Here is a 17,905-nt window from a genome sequence, read left to right as displayed (position 1 = left end):
CAACATGAGTGCGCTCGCTCTGACACTGGTTGTAAATAGTTATGAGTGTTGTATGTGCCTCCCTGTATTGTAAATAATTCATATGTGTGTTGTCACTACTGGATGTATAATTGTAATTAAGTTAATTTATGTGTTATTAAATATTGTTAATATTTATTTACCTAATTTATGTGCAATCGTTTCATTTCAGCTCAGTGTAGAGAAATGCACAGATACTAACAACCGCCTTACTGCACGCGTCTATGACGACACTGTTGACACCACGTATCCGTGACACGCGCGCGGCGCGCCCCACGAAAACACTAGTAGTTTTTGGGGGCCTACCACCCCCCCTGAAAAAAATCCTAGGGGAAACACTGGACTGCTTACTAAGCCTTACTGGAAGATTCTGAAGTTGGGAAATACGTCTTTAGCCCATTATATTTTCATGATTTGCAACAATCTGTTTGTGAAGGTCTTGAGAGCTCTTTGCTTTTACCCATCATTTGATGTTTCTTGTGTGGCACCTTGGTAACAAAAAAAACATTTTATAGCCCATCAATATATTCTAACCCAGTTGACATTATTAGCACAGATAGGAGGTAAGTTGCCTCCTAATTAGTTTTGGTTTTCAGCTAGTTCCTTGCCTTTCCTTGCTGTGGTGTACTGTTTTTTCTTAGTGTGTCCAATACTTTTTTCCTGTTTGATTCCACTTTATTACACATAACTTTATTTACATATGGACTTTAATGTTTAGATTTCTTGTCTGGATTTCTTGAGTTTGTTATGTACTAGAGGCCTGGTCACTCCTGTTTCACCAGGGCAGGCAGGTGAGGGCTGCCAATTAGCCAATTAGTGCTGATTGGTTACCTGCTGGGGAGCTTCAAAGGCAGACCCAGAAACACACATGCACGGTCTGTGCCTAGTGAAAGAGCTGTCAGGTTCTTACAGTCCTTGTCCGTTGGGTTACCAGTACATTAGTTTATAGTTATATTAGTAGTTCCTTGGTTTAGTAGCATTTTTGAGTTAGAGCACAGGGTTTTGGTGTTGATTACACATAGGTTGCGTACCCATGAGCCAGGGTCGTAACAATTGGGCGCTCATCCGGGATCTTTTACCCCTAGAACTTTGTTTGGTGATTTTTTTTTTGTGTTGCACGGGGTGTCATGTTATGGTTTGGGTGGTGTTCGTTACACATGGTGTAACGTGGGGGCTGAGCCATTTTCATCAAACAGGTGAGTATGCCGTATTTGTTTGTAATTTGATGTGACTACTTATGCTGTTAAAATATATAGTTTAGTAGGCACCACATGTAGATAGGGACATTATTTTCTGGTTGTGGGTTAGCGTCCGGTGCACCACGTACTCCTGGGGCGGTCAATGAAATGATTGTATATGATCTTTGACTGGTAGCAGGTGTGGTTGAAGAAAGTTAGGTCTACAGGGCATTAGTTTAAGGGTAGGTAGGTTAGGGCGGCCAGGAAACACAGGTAGTGTGGTAGGGCTTGATTTAGTGTTTCTTAGGGTAGACATGTGGTAGGCCGGGGTTTTCTGCAGTTTAGACGTAGAAGCATATGTGGTCACATCAGGTTAGAAGGCGCACCTGTTTGGAAAATTTTGTTGGATTTATTTTGTTTGTTTAAGTGTTTGGTGAGCATACCTGGTAGCACCTAACACCCTGCGTGTATGACACGTCTATTTAGGGTGGGTGTGTTTTAAAAAAAAAAAATGTTGGTTGTTTGTGCAACCTGGAAAGGTGCGCTCCGTAGAGCTCACATTTCCACCGTGTTCCATTCTGGTTGTTATTGTTGGCAATTAGCATTATTCATGGTTCTTCAGTGGTTATTCGTTGTTCTTCAGTGGTTCGTTAGTGGTTCTTCGTGTCTGTGAGGTTGGGTGTGTAGCTTGGGGTGTCTAGTTCAGTGACAATGGCTTCCATCAGGGACTTTGTTGATCGCCCGTCTCATGACTTATTAGACACATTTTCCAAAGAACAACTGCTCGAGCTTGCTGTGCACTACAAGGTCGAGCTTACTCCCAGTGAGAAACGTTTGAAACCATCTGCCTTGGGTGCTTTGCGGGTTTTGCTCATTAGGGGACAGGTGCTTGAGGAGAGGGTGGAGGAGCCTCCATCGTCTGGCGCGTCTCCGCTATTACCTGGTGTAGAGGGTGAGTGGAGGATTAGGGAGTTGGAGTTTAAGGAGAGGCAGCGAGAGCGAGAGCGTGAGGAGAGGAGAGAGGAGCGTGAGCTTAAGGAGAGAGAGAGTAAAGAGGAGCGTGAGCTTAAGGAGAGAGAGAGGAAAGAGGAGCGTGAGCATGAGCGTGAGTTTAAGGAGAAACAACTGTTGCTGAAGCACGAGCGTGCACAGAAGGAGCTTGAATATAAGTATGCTGCCTTGCAGGCGGGTGCTCTGCATCCAGAGTCACGTTCCGGGTTTGATGTAGGCAGGAATATTAGGATGGTGCCACCATTTTTTGAGAAAGACGTGGAAAGATATTTTCCCCTTTTCGAAAGGGTGGCAACCACATTGAAGTGGCCTGATACCGCCTGGACACTGCTGCTACAATGTGTTTTGGTTGGTAGGGCACAAGAAGCCTACACTGCTCTGTCCCTTGAACAGAGCGCTGATTATGAACTTGTTAAAGCTTCCATATTGAGGGCTTATGAGTTGGTCCCCGAGGCCTATCGTCAGCGTTTTAGAGGTTATCGTAGGCAGGAGGGGCAGTCTTATGTTGAATTTGGAAAAGAGAAGGAGAACCTGTTTGACCGGTGGTGCACCTCGCAAAAAGCAGAGTCAAGGGAGCAGCTCAGACAGTTGGTTCTCCTAGAGGAATTTAAGAGGTGTGTTCCTGATAACGTTTCCACACATCTAAATGAGCATAAGGTATCGAAGATAGCCGACGCTGCTGTCTTGGCTGATGAGTTTGTGTTAACACACAAGTCTGTCTTTGTAGAGGAGGGCCGTGTGGAGTCCAGGGGTAGTAGGCGTCCTTCTCAGGGGAGCCGGTTCCCGGCACCCGTGTCTGCTGGTCGGTTTACTTCGACTCCTAGGCAAGGTGGCTCTGCTAGTGCATTCCCAGAGGGGGTTATCTGTTTTTACTGTAAGGAGCCTGGTCATATCGTTGCTGGATGCCCTGTGCTTAAGCAGAAAAATGTAAAAACTGTGGCTCTGGTAGAAATCATAGACAGGACACCTATGCCGACATTAGAGGGTGGGGTGCGAAGTATCAAAGGTGCAGACAGGGAGCTAGAGGGCTCCTCAACATTTAGGATGGAGGGATTTGTTTCACTGGTTGGTGAATTAGGATCAAGGCAGGCTATTACAATATGGAGAGATACAGGAGCTTTCCAGTCTCTCATTCTGGATGGGATTTTGCCATTTTCGGAAGATTCTTCATTGCATTCCGGTGCCATTGTTCAGGGCTTTGGAGGAGGCTTTGTGAATACTCCTTTGCATGAGGTCTCGCTAAACTCTCCCTTAGTATCAGGCAATGTTGTCGTAGGAGTGTGTTCTCACATTCCCATAAAGGGGGTGTCCTTCATTCTAGGGAACGATTTGGCCGGTGGCAAAGTGCTGGCTACTCCAGTTGTAATTCCCGTCCCTGTAGTTTCTGAGGTTCCTGATGAGCTCGCACAGAAGCATCCAGGAGTGTTTCCTGTGTGTGCGGTAACACGTGCAATGTCAAAGGTCAAATGTGACACCCATGAGGTTGTTAACTTAGATGGTGATATGACACTTAGTGACACGTTCTTTGTTGAGTTGAAAAGTGGCCCTGATGAGGGTTTTGGTAAGGTGATACCGTCTCATGAGCAGTTGGTACTAGGGATGTCCCGATCACCTTTTTTTGCTCCCGATCCGATCCCGATCATGTGATTTTGAGTATCTACCGATCCCGATCATTCCCGATCCGATCAATAAAAAATAATTTTTTTTTTTTTTTTTTTTTGATCTTAATTTCTCACATTACATTCACCCTGAATGTTGACGTTATCCAGGTGAAAAGTTGACTTCATTCAAGCGAGGCATTTGCATTTGCAATCCTTGACATAAATCATTTGATGTATAATTAAATCAAAGGAAATGCGTTTGGGTCTGAGTGTGGCTGGTCTGCCGTTCTACAGCTGGATACTATTAGTTTGTTTTGGCAAAATTCTTCTGCTCTGTGACTGTGAGTCTGTGACAATAAATAAATGAATGGTGATATGCAATTTAAAACCAAAACTAAGGCCTCAGTATGAGTTTACCTACCTCCCAGCACAATGTGCTCCAGCCTGTTGCTTCATGAGATGGCAATAACATACATAGAGCAATGGCGCCATCGTCTGTAAAAACCAGGTGACTGCACGTCAGCTAAAGAAAATGCAATCAATGTTTTTGTTATTTTTTTATTTAACAGTATCCAACAGGATTCACTTATTGCAGCACAAACAAAATAAATATAAAGCGTATAGTTATATATCAGTAGTGGTGCACCACAAAATAAAATAACCATGTAAAACAAATAGTGCAGAATTAAGAATAGTGCAGCAATAACAAATGTACTGGTCTGGTAGTGCAAGTAACAGAGGTAGCTTGACTTTACATTCAGTCATACTCAATGACTCATAAATAATAAAATAAAATATAAAAATTGTCTTAGTGCAGAATAATTCTAGTCTAGACTATGAACTAGTCTAGTTTTAAAATTAAATTAACAGCAGCAGCTCAATGAAACGTGACAAACATGTATATATTCAAATATAAATTGTAAACAATGGGATATAAAATTGCAACACACTTTTAAATTAACCCTTGAAATTTGAATGTACTCTAGACTATGACCTAGTCTAGTTTAAGCAGCAGCTCAATGCAATGTGAAAAACAACGTATTTCACAATTCAAATATAAAATGTAAACATGAGATTTTTTTTAAGGGAAGCCTAACCCCTTGAAATTTGAATGTTCTCTAGACTATGACCTAGTCTAGTTTAAGCAGCAGCTCAATGCAATGTGAAAAACAACATGTATATATTCAAATATAAATTGTAAACAATGGGATATAAAATTGCAACACACTTTTAAATTTTTTTAAGGGAAGCCTAACCCCTTGAAATGTGAATGTACTCTAGACTATGACCTAGTCTAGTTTAAGCAGCAGCTCAATGCAATGTGAAAAACTACGTATTTCACAATTCAAATATAAAATGTAAACATGGGATATAAAATATTAATTTAAACATGGGATATAAAATTGCAACCAACACGCTTTTTTTTTCTTTTTTTCTGCACTCTATTCTTACTCACTGTCTGGCATCACAATTAAGTGGAGATTTTTTTTTAAGAAAACCAGCATCTCTACCCTCTCAGCTGAGAGCCGATTCCTTTTCTCATCCAGGACGTTGGACACTGCACTAAAGAGTCTCTCACTGTCCACAGAGGTGCAGGGGGCACCGAGAAACTTGGTTGCAACAGCAGCCAGTGAGGGGAAACGTGAGACATTATCTTTCCAGTAGTGCAGAGGATTGCTTTTCCTAGGGTGGGTTTGCTCTGAGAGATAGGTCTGTACCTGGACTTCAGCTGATGTACTGCTCACAGACCGGGCCTCGAGCGGATTCTCTCCCAAAATCTCATCCATGACTCTGCCCAGGCAGCTGCTTGTGCTTGCTTCTTCTTCTAGACGCGGTGTCTTGCTTCTAGGCTCTGCGCTGGCGTCTGCGGCCTCTGGCTCTCTGGCAGCCCTCTCGTCCTCCATCTTCACCACCTCCTGGATGAGCTTCTCCTTGGCAAGCCTCAGGTTGTCTGACTTTGTGAAGAATCTGAAAGTAGATAAATGTATCAATTACCCACAAGTTCACAACTAAGTCAGTCAAACATATGGCAAGACAACACACAGCATTTTATTTAGATAAGATTATTTAGCATTAATTTTTTTTTTAGATTATTCTTGCCTGTCTTTGTATCTTGGATCCAATATAGTGGCGATGGTGTATAGTGGCTCCACCTCTATCTCAGCAAAGCGGGTCTCCACTGCAGCTAGGAGCGTGCTCTTCATGGTTTTGACCCCCTGGTCAGTGGTCATCTCTCGAGAGAGTACACGTCTGAGGGCTGTTTGGATGAATGAAATGGATGAATGGTTTATTATTTAGAATATAAAATACATTTATTTTATAGTAAAATTAAATTATTAAAATATAGCAAATTATTAATTAATTTAATTATATAATAATAACCTGTTATTGCAGGGATTACATCAGCTGCAGATGCAGTGGGGTTGCTCACATCCCTTGTGAGTTCCTCAAATGGAACCAACACCTCAGCTGTCTTCTCCATCAGGGTCCACTGGCTGGCTGTCAGGGTGGTTGGGAGGGTGTAGTCGGCTGCATACACACAGAGAGCCCGCTTCTGCTCCAAGATGCTCTGCAACATGTAGAGGCTGCTGTTCCACCTCACAGCAACGTCCTGCTGTAGACGCTTGATGTCCATCTTCAGGTCGTTCTGGATATCTTCCAGACGCGAATAGGCCAACGGCGAATGTTTGAAATGGCCAATGATTTTCCTTGCGGTGGCCAGTGTGTCTGTGACGCTGCGCTGAGACAGTAGACCCTCATGCACGGCAAGTTGGAGCGTGTGCGCGAGACAGCCCACACTTGTTACTTCCATGTCATCCATGGCCTTCTTCATGTTTCGCGCGTTGTCCCGCAAAATAACATGGACCCGTGACTTCTCAATTCCCCAACTGTTAAGCATGCCCAGGAGCGCCTCTCTAACACGATCTGCCGTGTGAGATCCTCGGAAGTTCTGCGTATGCAATGTAGCATGATGCAACTCAAACTCGGAGTCAATCCACTGAACGGTGAAACTAATGAGTGACATTGGACTCACTGAAGAACTCCATATGTCTGTGGTAAATGATAAAGCAGGCACACCTCTTAACATGGCTTGCAGGTGGTCACGGAGCTTGGTGTGAAGCGCAGGCAGAGCTTTGTCTGTGAAGTAGTGCCGAGAAGGCAGCTGATAACGTGGCTCCAAGTGCTCTATGAGACGGCGAAACCCCACGTTCTCCATCACAGATAACGGCTGGTCATCCAACGCGATGAATTCAGCTATCTTGGCTGTTATTTTCTTCGCCCTGTCACCCTGCTCTGGCAGTTTATCTTTCCGTTTAAAAGTCTCTGAAAGTGTCGGTTGTACAACGTGTCGGAGTGTAGTTGCAGCGATGTACTCGCCATGTTGTTGTTTGTGGCTTTTTTTCAGGTGACGAATTAGATTCGTGGTGTTGAACGCGGCTCTGTTTTTTCCTCCACGCGGAATCTCCTCCTTGCAAACATTGCAAGTTGCAAATGGATTGGCTTGACTTTGTACTTTAAAGTGCTTCCAAACCTCTGACATTTTTCTACTCCGTGGATAACGTGTTTCGGGAGCGACGTGTTGTTGTTGTGAGCGTGTAGGTATCTTGAGGGATTCGGCATACGTCACTCTTGCAACGGTGTAAATTAAAGGGAAGGTGTTTGTGGACATTTCTTCTGCTGTGTGTGACAATAAATAAATGAATGATGATATATTATGTAATTTAAAACTTAAACTAAGGCCTCAGTATGAGTTTAAGACGTGAACATGGTCATGTTTGTTGAATAATAATAATAAAAAAAAAAAAAAATTATAATACCCCCCTTTTTTTTGACGGCCGATTTTTTTTTTTTTTTTTTTTCGATCCCCGATCCTCTGAAAAGCACGTGATCGGCGCCGATCACGTGATCGGATCGGGACATCCCTAGTTGGTACTAGAGCAAAACAAGGATGTCTCCTTGTCGTCCCTCTTGGAAGAGGCGGTTTTAGAGGATGAAATGGTAGATACGTCTCAAGGATACTTTGTTAGCAATGACGTGCTCATGAGAAAGTGGACACCACCTAACCTGTCCAGTCTGGATGACTGGGGCAGTGTGTTTCAGATTGTTGTTCCAGCCGTGTATCGTCCTGATATACTGCATCTAGCACATGATCATGATCTTGCTGGTCACATGGGGGTCAGGAAGACTTATGACCGTGTGCTGAGACATTTTTGTTGGCCTGGTTTGAAGTCAGATGTGGCACAATATTGTCGCTCGTGCCATGTGTGTCAGGTGGTTGGTAAACCAAACCAGAAGATCCCTCAGGCTCCTCTGCAGCCTATCCCTGCCGTTGGGGAACCTTTTGAGCGGATCCTCATTGACTGTGTTGGTCCCCTCCCTCGAACTAAGACAGGGAACCAGTACCTTTTGACTATTATGTGTGCAGCGACCCGTTTTCCTGAAGCCATTCCTTTACGCAAGATCACAGCCCCAGCTATATCCAAAGCTCTGGTTAGGTTTTTTTCGACTTTTGGCCTACCAAAGGTCATTCAATCAGATCAAGGGTCTAACTTCATGTCCCGTCTCTTTGCTCAGGTCCTCCAGCAGTTGTCTATCCAACATTGCCCTTCCTCTGCCTATCATCCAGAGTCCCAGGGGGCGCTGGAGAGATTTCACCAGACTATCAAAACAATGCTGCGGGCATATTGTACGGAGTTCGACAAAGACTGGGATGATGGAATCCCTTTGCTTCTGTTTGCTGCTAGGGAGGTAACCCAGGAGTCTCTTGGATTCAGCCCGGCTGAGCTGGTGTTCGGCCACACAGTGAGGGGTCCTTTGAAACTGCTGAAGGAAAAGTGGTTGGCTGACCAGACTCCTTCCTCTACTAATTTGTTGGACTATGTGTGTGACTTCAAGCTTAAGCTTAGTAGAGCATGTGAACTAGCGAAAGAGAACCTAAAGGTAGCCCAAGGAAAAATGAAGGTGTGGTATGATAGGCGGGCCCGACATAGGGTGTTCTCACCGGGAGACAAGGTGTTGGTTCTCTCGCCTATTCTTGGGTCTGCATTACAGGCTAAATACAGTGGGCCATACTCCATTGAGCGCAAAGTTGGTGAGGTCGACTACTTGATTAAAACTCCCGACCGCAGGCGCAAGAGTAGATTATGTCACGTCAATATGTTGAAGGCGTACAATGATAGGGCTCAGGTTGACCAGTCAGGGGTCAAGCCTGTGGCTGTTCTAACAGTTTCTGCATCTCCTATTGTAGCCGACTGTTCTGTGTCGAAGGAGATTTCTCAGGGCCGGTTGCCAAACACCCAGATACTAGGTGACTTGGACTCACACCTGTCGTACTTACCACTTCCTGAGCGTACGGATGTGGTGCGCCTACTTAGACAGCATACACGTTTGTTTTCTGATGTCCCTAGTCGTACTAATGTACTCGAGCATGACATTGATGTTGGTAGTGCAGGACCAATTAAGCAACATGCCTATAGGGTGAATCCGGAAAAACGAAGGATCTTGAGTAAGGAAGTAGACTATATGCTGAGACATGGCATTGCGGAGCCCAGTTCTAGTGCGTGGAGCTCCCCCTGCCTGCTTGTTGATAAGCCAGACTGCACTCATCGGTTCTGTACTGATTTCCGTAAAGTTAATACAGTAACCAAGCCGGACTCGTACCCTCTGCCTCGGATGGACGACTGTATCGATCGGGTGGGTTCAGCAGCCTTTGTAAGTAAATTGGATTTGCTAAAGGGATACTGGCAGGTTCCGCTTACTCCGCGAGCACGTGAGATATCCGCTTTTGTCACACCAGAGAGTTTCTGCCAGTATACAGTGATGGCCTTTGGCATGCGAAATGCCCCAGCGACGTTTCAGCGGCTAGTGAACAAGGTCCTGGGCGGGGTAGCGTTCTGTGAGGCATATCTGGATGACCTGGTTATCCACAGTTCCTCTTGGTCACAACATGTGGAGCATCTGGCCGAAGTGTTCAAGCGGTTGGGTGATGCTAACTTGACAGTTAACCTTGCGAAATGTGAATTTGGACAGGCCACGGTTACCTACCTGGGTAAGGTGGTTGGACGTGGGCATGTGTGCCCCGTTACAGCTAAGGTGGAGGCTATAGTGGGCTTCCCTGCTCCCATCACCAGGCGGGAGTTAAAGCGCTTCCTAGGTATGGCAGGGTACTATAGGAGTTTCTGTAGGAACTTTGCTTCTGTTGTTGCCCCTTTGACCAATCTGCTCAGTCCTAAGGTACCTTTCGTGTGGACTGAGACTTGTCAACAGTCTTTTGAGAGCATCAAGGGTATTCTGATTAGCGCTCCCGTTCTGTCAGCTCCCGATTTTCAACTGCCATTCAAGTTGGCAGTGGATGCTAGTGACCTCGGTGCTGGAGCCGTCCTCCTGCAAGAGGATGCATTAGAGGTGGAGCACCCAGTGTGCTACTTTTCTAAAAAGTTTGACAGGCATCAACTGCACTACTCTACTATAGAGAAGGAGGCGCTCGCTTTGGTTCTTGCCTTGAACCATTTTGATGTTTACGTGGGATCCTCCAGTTTACCCCTTGTTGTGTATACAGACCATAACCCTTTGGTTTTTCTTCGCAGCATGGTGAATTCGAATCATCGTTTGATGCGATGGAGTTTGTTCCTCCAGGCGTATAACTTGGATATTCGCCACATTCGTGGGAGGGACAACGTGCTAGCAGACGCCCTCTCACGATCGTAGTACCGGTGTTTGTGGTACCCGTTATCGCTGTGGTGGTAGAGGCCCTGACAACTAAGGGGTCACAGTTGTTTTTTGTTTTGTTTATGGGTTGTTGTGTAGTGGTTGCCTCTTGGGCAACCAGTTTGGTGGGGGAGGTGTTATGTACTAGAGGCCTGGTCACTCCTGTTTCACCAGGGCAGGCAGGTGAGGGCTGCCAATTAGCCAATTAGTGCTGATTGGTTACCTGCTGGGGAGCTTCAAAGGCAGACCCAGAAACACACATGCACGGTCTGTGCCTAGTGAAAGAGCTGTCAGGTTCTTACAGTCCTTGTCCGTTGGGTTACCAGTACATTAGTTTATAGTTATATTAGTAGTTCCTTGGTTTAGTAGCATTTTTGAGTTAGAGCACAGGGTTTTGGTGTTGATTACACATAGGTTGCGTACCCATGAGCCAGGGTCGTAACAAGTTAATACCAAAGTCTGGTGCAAATTTCGCTTGAATACGCTGATTGGAAATACATTTACTGAACAAAATGTTGATGTGTTCAATACTTATTTCCCCCACTGTACATATATTTATCCACACCTGACCTGTTTGAATATACCTGCATATATTCCTGTATACATACTTGTATATACTAGGCTTGCTGTGGTAGTCTCTGTGATACCGGTGTTACTTGGTGTTCAAGGCATCCACAGAGTACATTACTTGCCCACCGCAGACATCGGTGTATTTATAATATAAATAAAAACCCATTTAGTTAATTTTCGCATATCAGTGCCCACATTCAAATAAAAAATGCAAATTTGTAAAATACTAAACGTGTTATCAAGCGTGTAAGACGGACATCATTATACCGTAACCTGTTTCACTTTCATTTACAGAGTAGTTTAAACTTAACATAAAGGAGACAAAGAAGCTCTAGAGACGAGTCGACATGTTGCACAACAATAGTGGAGGATTTGGAAATATTTTGGATTAAACCCTGAAACGGAGAATGCTTGACTGGAGAGGAGCTCAGAGCAACAGTCCAGACCAGCAACAGTATGTTTGACTGGACAGGAGCTCAGAGGACCAGTCCAGACCAGAAACAGTATGTTTGACTGGAGAGGAGCTCAGAGGACCAGTCCAGACCAGCAACAGTATGTTTGACTGGAGAGGAGCTCAGAGGACCAGTCCAGACCAGCAACAGTATGTTTGACTGGAGAGGAGCTCAGAGGACCAGTCCAGACCAGCAGCAGTGTGTTTGACTGGAGAGGAGCTCAGAGGACCAGTCCAGACCAGCAACAGTATGTTTGACTGGAGAGGAGCTCAGAGGACCAGTCCAGACCAGCAACAGTATGTTTGACTGGACAGGAGCTCAGAGGACCAGTCCAGACCAGCAACAGTATGTTTGACTGGAGAGGAGCTCAGAGGACCAGTCCAGACCAGCAACAGTATGTTTGACTGGACAGGAGCTCAGAGGACCAGTCCAGACCAGCAACAGTGTTTGACTGGAGAGGAGCTCAGAGGACCAGTCCAGACCAGCAACAGTATGTTTGCGCAGTATGTGATCAATGCGTCCATCAATGAACCGATAGAAAAGTTACCAAAGGTATTACTGTCTGTTGGTTTATTTAGAAATTGGAACTTAACGTCAACTCTGTCTCATTGAAAACAGATGTAGACGGATAGACACACCGGATAAATGTAGCTGCATAACGTTTCAAAGTAAGCGCTCTACAGATATTGAGTACTCAAGTGCTATTTAGTAAAATGTCAGGTGTCGCCGGTAATACCGGTGTTGTCATGAGTTTATTAGTCATGGGAAATTTCACATCACTGTGGCAACCCTAGTATATACTATATCTATATCTGTATATATTAAAATAAAGATAATCCGTATATTCCTTACTTACTCTTACTAGTTATATCACTGATCAGTATGGCTTACTACCTTAGTGTACTGTACATAATAATTCTGTAACATTGTACATACATCAGATTAGCATATTTACTCAGTAGTACTTGGGGGCGACAGTGGCTCGGGAGGTAGAGCAGTCGTCTGGTAATCCGGAGGTTCCCGGTTCGACTCCCGCTCCTCCCGGGCAACGTGTCGAAGGGTCCTTGAGCAAGTCACTTAACCCCTAATTGCTCCCGATGAGCAGGTTGGCACCTTGCATGGTTGCCTCCACCGTCGGTGTGTGAGTGAACAAATTGTAAAGCGCTCTGGATAAAAGCGCTATATAAATGCAGCCATTTACTGGTGTGAGCTGAGTAGTGTAGTTTTATGAAATTTCGGTGTCCATCGAAAGCCCTGGGTCTCCTCTTTCTTAGGACTACAACGATTTCATGACGGCATAATTTCCTCGTGTCTAAATCATCCGTTTTCCGATGTTTATTTTTATAAGCTCATATTTAGCTAATAACACTTCAAATCATGGGTAAACAAATGTAGTGCTGAAAATATACACTTTGACTGCTGTTTTGATAGGGTTAGGGGCTTTACTCTTGGCTACATTTGAAAAAGAAACGCAACATTACTTAATATGGACTGTATTGATCTATTTATGACGTGAAATAAATCTTGGCCCGGGCCGATGGGGCTTAAGGGGTTAATGTTTCTTCATTCGATTTGCAGACGACATTGCAGACCGATGAAGTGAAGGACGTACCATGCGGCACAAGGTACCATTTGAGTTCTCATTGGCTCAACTTCAATCACATAGTATTATTCTCCATTCCCTGGTGCTGTTTGTAAGATGTCCAGTTTGGAATGGGGACCATCTAGACACAACCACATACACATTTGTGAAATAAGCACAGAATGTAATGGTTGAGTCTATGTTCTTCATTGGTTGCCTGTCGAATCATTAAATGCTGTGACTATTTCACAATATGTGTTTGTCAAATCATTAAATGATGTGACTATTTCACAATATGTGTTTGTCAAATCATTAAATGATGTGACTATTTCACAATATGCGTTTGTCAAATCATTAAATGATGTGACTATTTCACAATATGTGTTTGTCAAATCATTAAATGATGTGACTATTTCACAATATGTGTTTGTCAAATCATTAAATGATGTGACTATTTCACAATGTGTTTTGTCAAATCATTAAATGATGTGACTATTTCACAATATGTGTTTGTCAAATCATTAAATGATGTGACTATTTCACTATGTGTTTTTCAAATCATTAAATGATGTGACTATTTCACAAAATGTGTTTGTGGTTGAGTCTACAACGCATCATTTAATGATTTGACAAACGCATATTGTGAAATGGTTCACATACCAAACGATCTTCCAAATAGTAGTGTGTATGGACTGTTTGGGAAGTTCCCTTAGTTTTTTTCCAGCATGGCTGCCTGTAACCACTTTCAAAAGAAAATGCCAAATTTCTGTGCAGTGGTAGAGTAGGTGGACACTGGAAAAGCATATTACTATTCTACTGTGACTTGTTTATAAGATCCAGTAATTATGTTTTTGTTGATATATTACTCGTATATCAACACACAACGACCGCCGTCTCTTCCATTGCCATGTACAAAACAATGGTTGCTATGTGACGGGCAGCCATGCTGGGAGAAAGAGAAGTCTCTGTTGGTAGTTCATCTTCTGGTCTGTGCCGAGACTTACACGCCATTTCTTCTCCACAGTGGTGGAGTGATGATCTACTTTGACCGCATAGAAGTGGTGAACTTCCTCGTTCCTTCAGCAGGTAAAACATTAGGGGGGGAATCATTGTGATTGTAATTATTATTACACCAGTTCACTGCATAGTATCTCTTAAAAATAACACGCCGACATTTTGGGAAATTAGCTTACCGTCTTCTCCAGAGAGCGACATGTTAGCCTAGCTTAGCACAATGAATGGAAGCAGACATGACCAGTTAGCCTAGGCATTGTCCAACTAACGCCTCTCCCGAAGGCTACCGGCCGTGTCCGCTTCCATTCATTGTGCTAAGCTAGGCTAACGTGCAGCCAGATAGCTTTCTACTGAACACACAGAGAGGAAACTGGTATCTATCTTCTTGTCTCTCTCTGGAGAAGACGATGAGTTAATTTCCCAAAATGTTGGCGTGTTCCTATTGTATTGTATTGTATTGTTGTCACACGTCATGGTTAACAAGACTAGGTCAAAACCTAGTATATGGCTGGACCATGTCGACCGGTCGTAATTTCTCTGACGTCGTTGGTCACCTGATCCAACGGCCCAATCATGTAACTTCATCACTCAGATCACTCAATCAATTTACTTCATTCACTTTTAGAATTGAACACGCAATTCCAGTAAAAATAACACTCTCAAAACCCCCCAAACTGGACAATCATTTATTGAATTTTTGCTAGGCTAGAAAAGTGATTATTAAGAGTCTGATTATTTCTCCACCACTACAAGAAACATACATGATGCACTGGGTAATGCATTTGGTATTCGATAAGTAGAGACAAAAAAAAAAGACCAGGGGACGCACCATTACCCAGATTAAAGGGGCACTTAACCAAAAATACAATACTGATTTATTACATTATCTCAAACATGAGAACAGGGATTTGCAATTTTTTGCAATCTCTGTCCTTTTTTTTTATCTACTTTTTCTCCTTATCTTTTATTTTTCTCCCATCCAAATTTCGTGTTTCCAATTCTCCCCTCCCCTGTCTTGAACGTTGCTCGACTATGCCCCCCACTGGTCGGTTGTAGGGAGGATAGAAGCCTTGCATCACGTGTCCCCTCCGGTACACGAGGAGGCAGCCTGTCGCATCTTTTCACCTGCCACGGCGGACTCTCAGTGGCGAGGTGTAACGCGTGGGAGGCTCACGCTACCCCCGCAGCCCGCTACTTCCTGTCTCTGCTGTGCAGGCGTCCCCCAACCGACCTGTAGGAGTCGCTGTCCACAACGTCCAAATCCCCACCCATCGACTTCCACCCGCTGGCTCTGCCAATTGAGCCAGTATGACGGCCGGCTCAAGCCGGAGGCAATGCTGACACCCGCATTCGAGACCGGAGTCTCTTGCGTTGGTGACGAGAGCAATCTCCGCTGCGCCACCCGGCCGATCATCTCTATCCCTTTGAGTTGTAATCAACACAAGTATTCGGTGTCCTCCAACAACATCATTATTCAAACGTGTTAACTCTCAGTAACTGTCAAACTAAATGAATGTGTGCAAAACAATTGCATGTAGGATTATTTGCCAAATACGAAGTACCCCCTTCAAAGATTTACCAGAGCCTTAAAAACATTAGATATTTCTCACAAATCTTTTTACGTTGGTTTTGGTTTTGGTATTTTCTATGCCGGCAAAGACACTTGTGAAACACAAGTCGGTGTGATCACTGTGATTGTGAAACGCATCTTCAAGACTTCTTTTCTACTGACAGCCTGGGATTATAGTTTCATGAGAAATTCTACATTCTTTCATGACACTTGCAGCAGAAACAAAGAGCACTCTGTACTTTGCAGCTGATCTGATTCAGTCATCGTTTGTCCTCCGCAGTGTTTGACATCGTGAGAAACTTCACAGCGGACTACGACAAGGCCTTGATCTTCAACAAGGTGCACCATGAGCTCAACCAGTTCTGTAGTGTCCACTCGCTCCAGGAGGTCTACATCGGCCTGTTCGGTAAGAAGCACAACTGGACCCGTAGCGTAGATGTTTGTTTATGGTGTTATTCTGTATCCATGTTCTGCTGTCAGTGTCTTCTCTTCGTTTGTTCAGTGGGTGTGGAGTCTGTGGACTACAGTAAGAACATTACCACCACAACAAGAACATTACCACCACAACAAGAACATTACCACCACACCACCACAACAAGAACATTACCACCACAACAAGAACATTACCACCACAACAAGAACATTACCACCACAGCAAGAACATTACCACCACAACAAGAACATTACCACCACAGCAAGAACATTACCACCACACCACCACAACAAGAACTTTACCACCACAACAAGAACATTACCACCACAACAAGAACATTACCACCACAACAAGAACATTACCACCACAACAAGAACATTACCACCACACCACCACAACAAGAACATTACCACCACAACAAGAACATTACCACCACAACAAGAACATTACCACCACAGCAAGAGCATTACCACCACAACAAGAACATTACCACCACAACAAGAACATTACCACCACAACAAGAACATTACCACCACAGCAAGAACATTACCACCACAACAAGAACATTACCACCACGGCATGATACAATGGGAGATTGCCAAAACAGTATAATCCACCTCAATTTCCCTCAAAAAGCACTTAAAATCTTAAAAGTCCCACTGCTTAGAAGTAGTGCTTTAATCACAATCAAGTATCCAAATATGAACCCTTTTAATGCTACAACCTGCACTTTAGCCAAAACTAAGAGCAACAGCGATGAACGTGGAACATTGTCCCCTGCCACCACTGCTGCAAAACAATGACAGATGAGGAAACCCTGTGCTGCCGTTAATCTTTTCCGCAGTCGACAGCCAGAGATTGTTTCTACTGTACTGAATGTTCTCACCCCCTCTTTTTCATCCCGTCTCTCGTCTTTCACACTCCGTCTCCCCGGTTCCTCCCTGTAGACCAAATAGATGAGAACCTCAAGCTCACGCTGCAGCTGGACCTAAACAGCATGGCCCCCGGACTAATCATACAGGTGCATACTTATTACCATACTTCTTTACTCTGTCCTGTGTTGTTATTATTACCATACTTCTTTACTCTGTCCTGTGTTGTTATTATTATTATTACCATACTTCTTTATTCTGCCCTGTTATTATTATTACCATACTTCTTTACTCTGTCCTGTTATTATTACCATACTTCTTTACTCTGTCCTGTTATTATTATTATTACCATACTTCTTTACTCTGTCCTGTTATTATTATTATTATTATTACCATACTTCTTTACTCTGTCCTGTTATTATTACCATACTTCTTTACTCTGTCCTGTTATTATTACCATACTTCTTTACTCTGTCCTGTGTTATTATTATTACCATACTTCTTTACTCTGTCCTGTTGTTATTATTACCATACTTATTTACTCTGCCCTGTGTTATTATTACCATACTTCTTTACTCTGTCCTGTTATTATTACCATACTTCTTTACTCTGTCCTGTTATTATTACTATACTTCTTTACTCTGTCCTGTTATTATTATTACCATACTTCTTTACTCTGTCCTGTGTTATTATTATTACCATACTTCTTTACTCTGTCCTGTGTTATTATTATTACCATACTTCTTTACTCTGTCCTGTTGTTATTATTACCATACTTATTTACTCTGCCCTGTGTTATTATTACCATACTTCTTTACTCTGTCCTGTTATTATTACCATACTTCTTTACTCTGTCCTGTTATTATTATTACCATACTTCTTTACTCTGTCCTGTG

At 43.6% G+C, this 17,905-nt stretch overlaps 1 protein-coding gene across 2 annotated transcripts in view; it reads left to right on the top strand.

Annotated features, from left to right (window-relative positions):
- erlin2 (ER lipid raft associated 2) overlaps positions 1 to 17,905 on the top strand; it is a 35,767-nt gene that overhangs the window by 7,632 nt on the left and 10,230 nt on the right. For both annotated transcript variants that reach the window (XM_084338952.1, XM_084338951.1), the window contains exons 4-7: positions 13,117 to 13,163; positions 14,145 to 14,206; positions 15,985 to 16,110; positions 17,085 to 17,158. In XM_084338952.1, coding sequence (XP_084195078.1) covers positions 13,117 to 13,163; positions 14,145 to 14,206; positions 15,985 to 16,110; positions 17,085 to 17,158 — 309 coding nt within the window. The remainder of the gene's footprint in view (positions 1 to 13,116; positions 13,164 to 14,144; positions 14,207 to 15,984; positions 16,111 to 17,084; positions 17,159 to 17,905) is intronic.

The sequence above is a fragment of the Notolepis coatsorum genome (assembly GCF_963971535.1).
Source record: "Notolepis coatsorum genome assembly, contig: SCAFFOLD_193, whole genome shotgun sequence".
Lineage (NCBI taxonomy): Eukaryota > Metazoa > Chordata > Actinopteri > Aulopiformes > Paralepididae > Notolepis > Notolepis coatsorum.
This window is presented reverse-complemented; position numbering and strand designations above follow the sequence as displayed.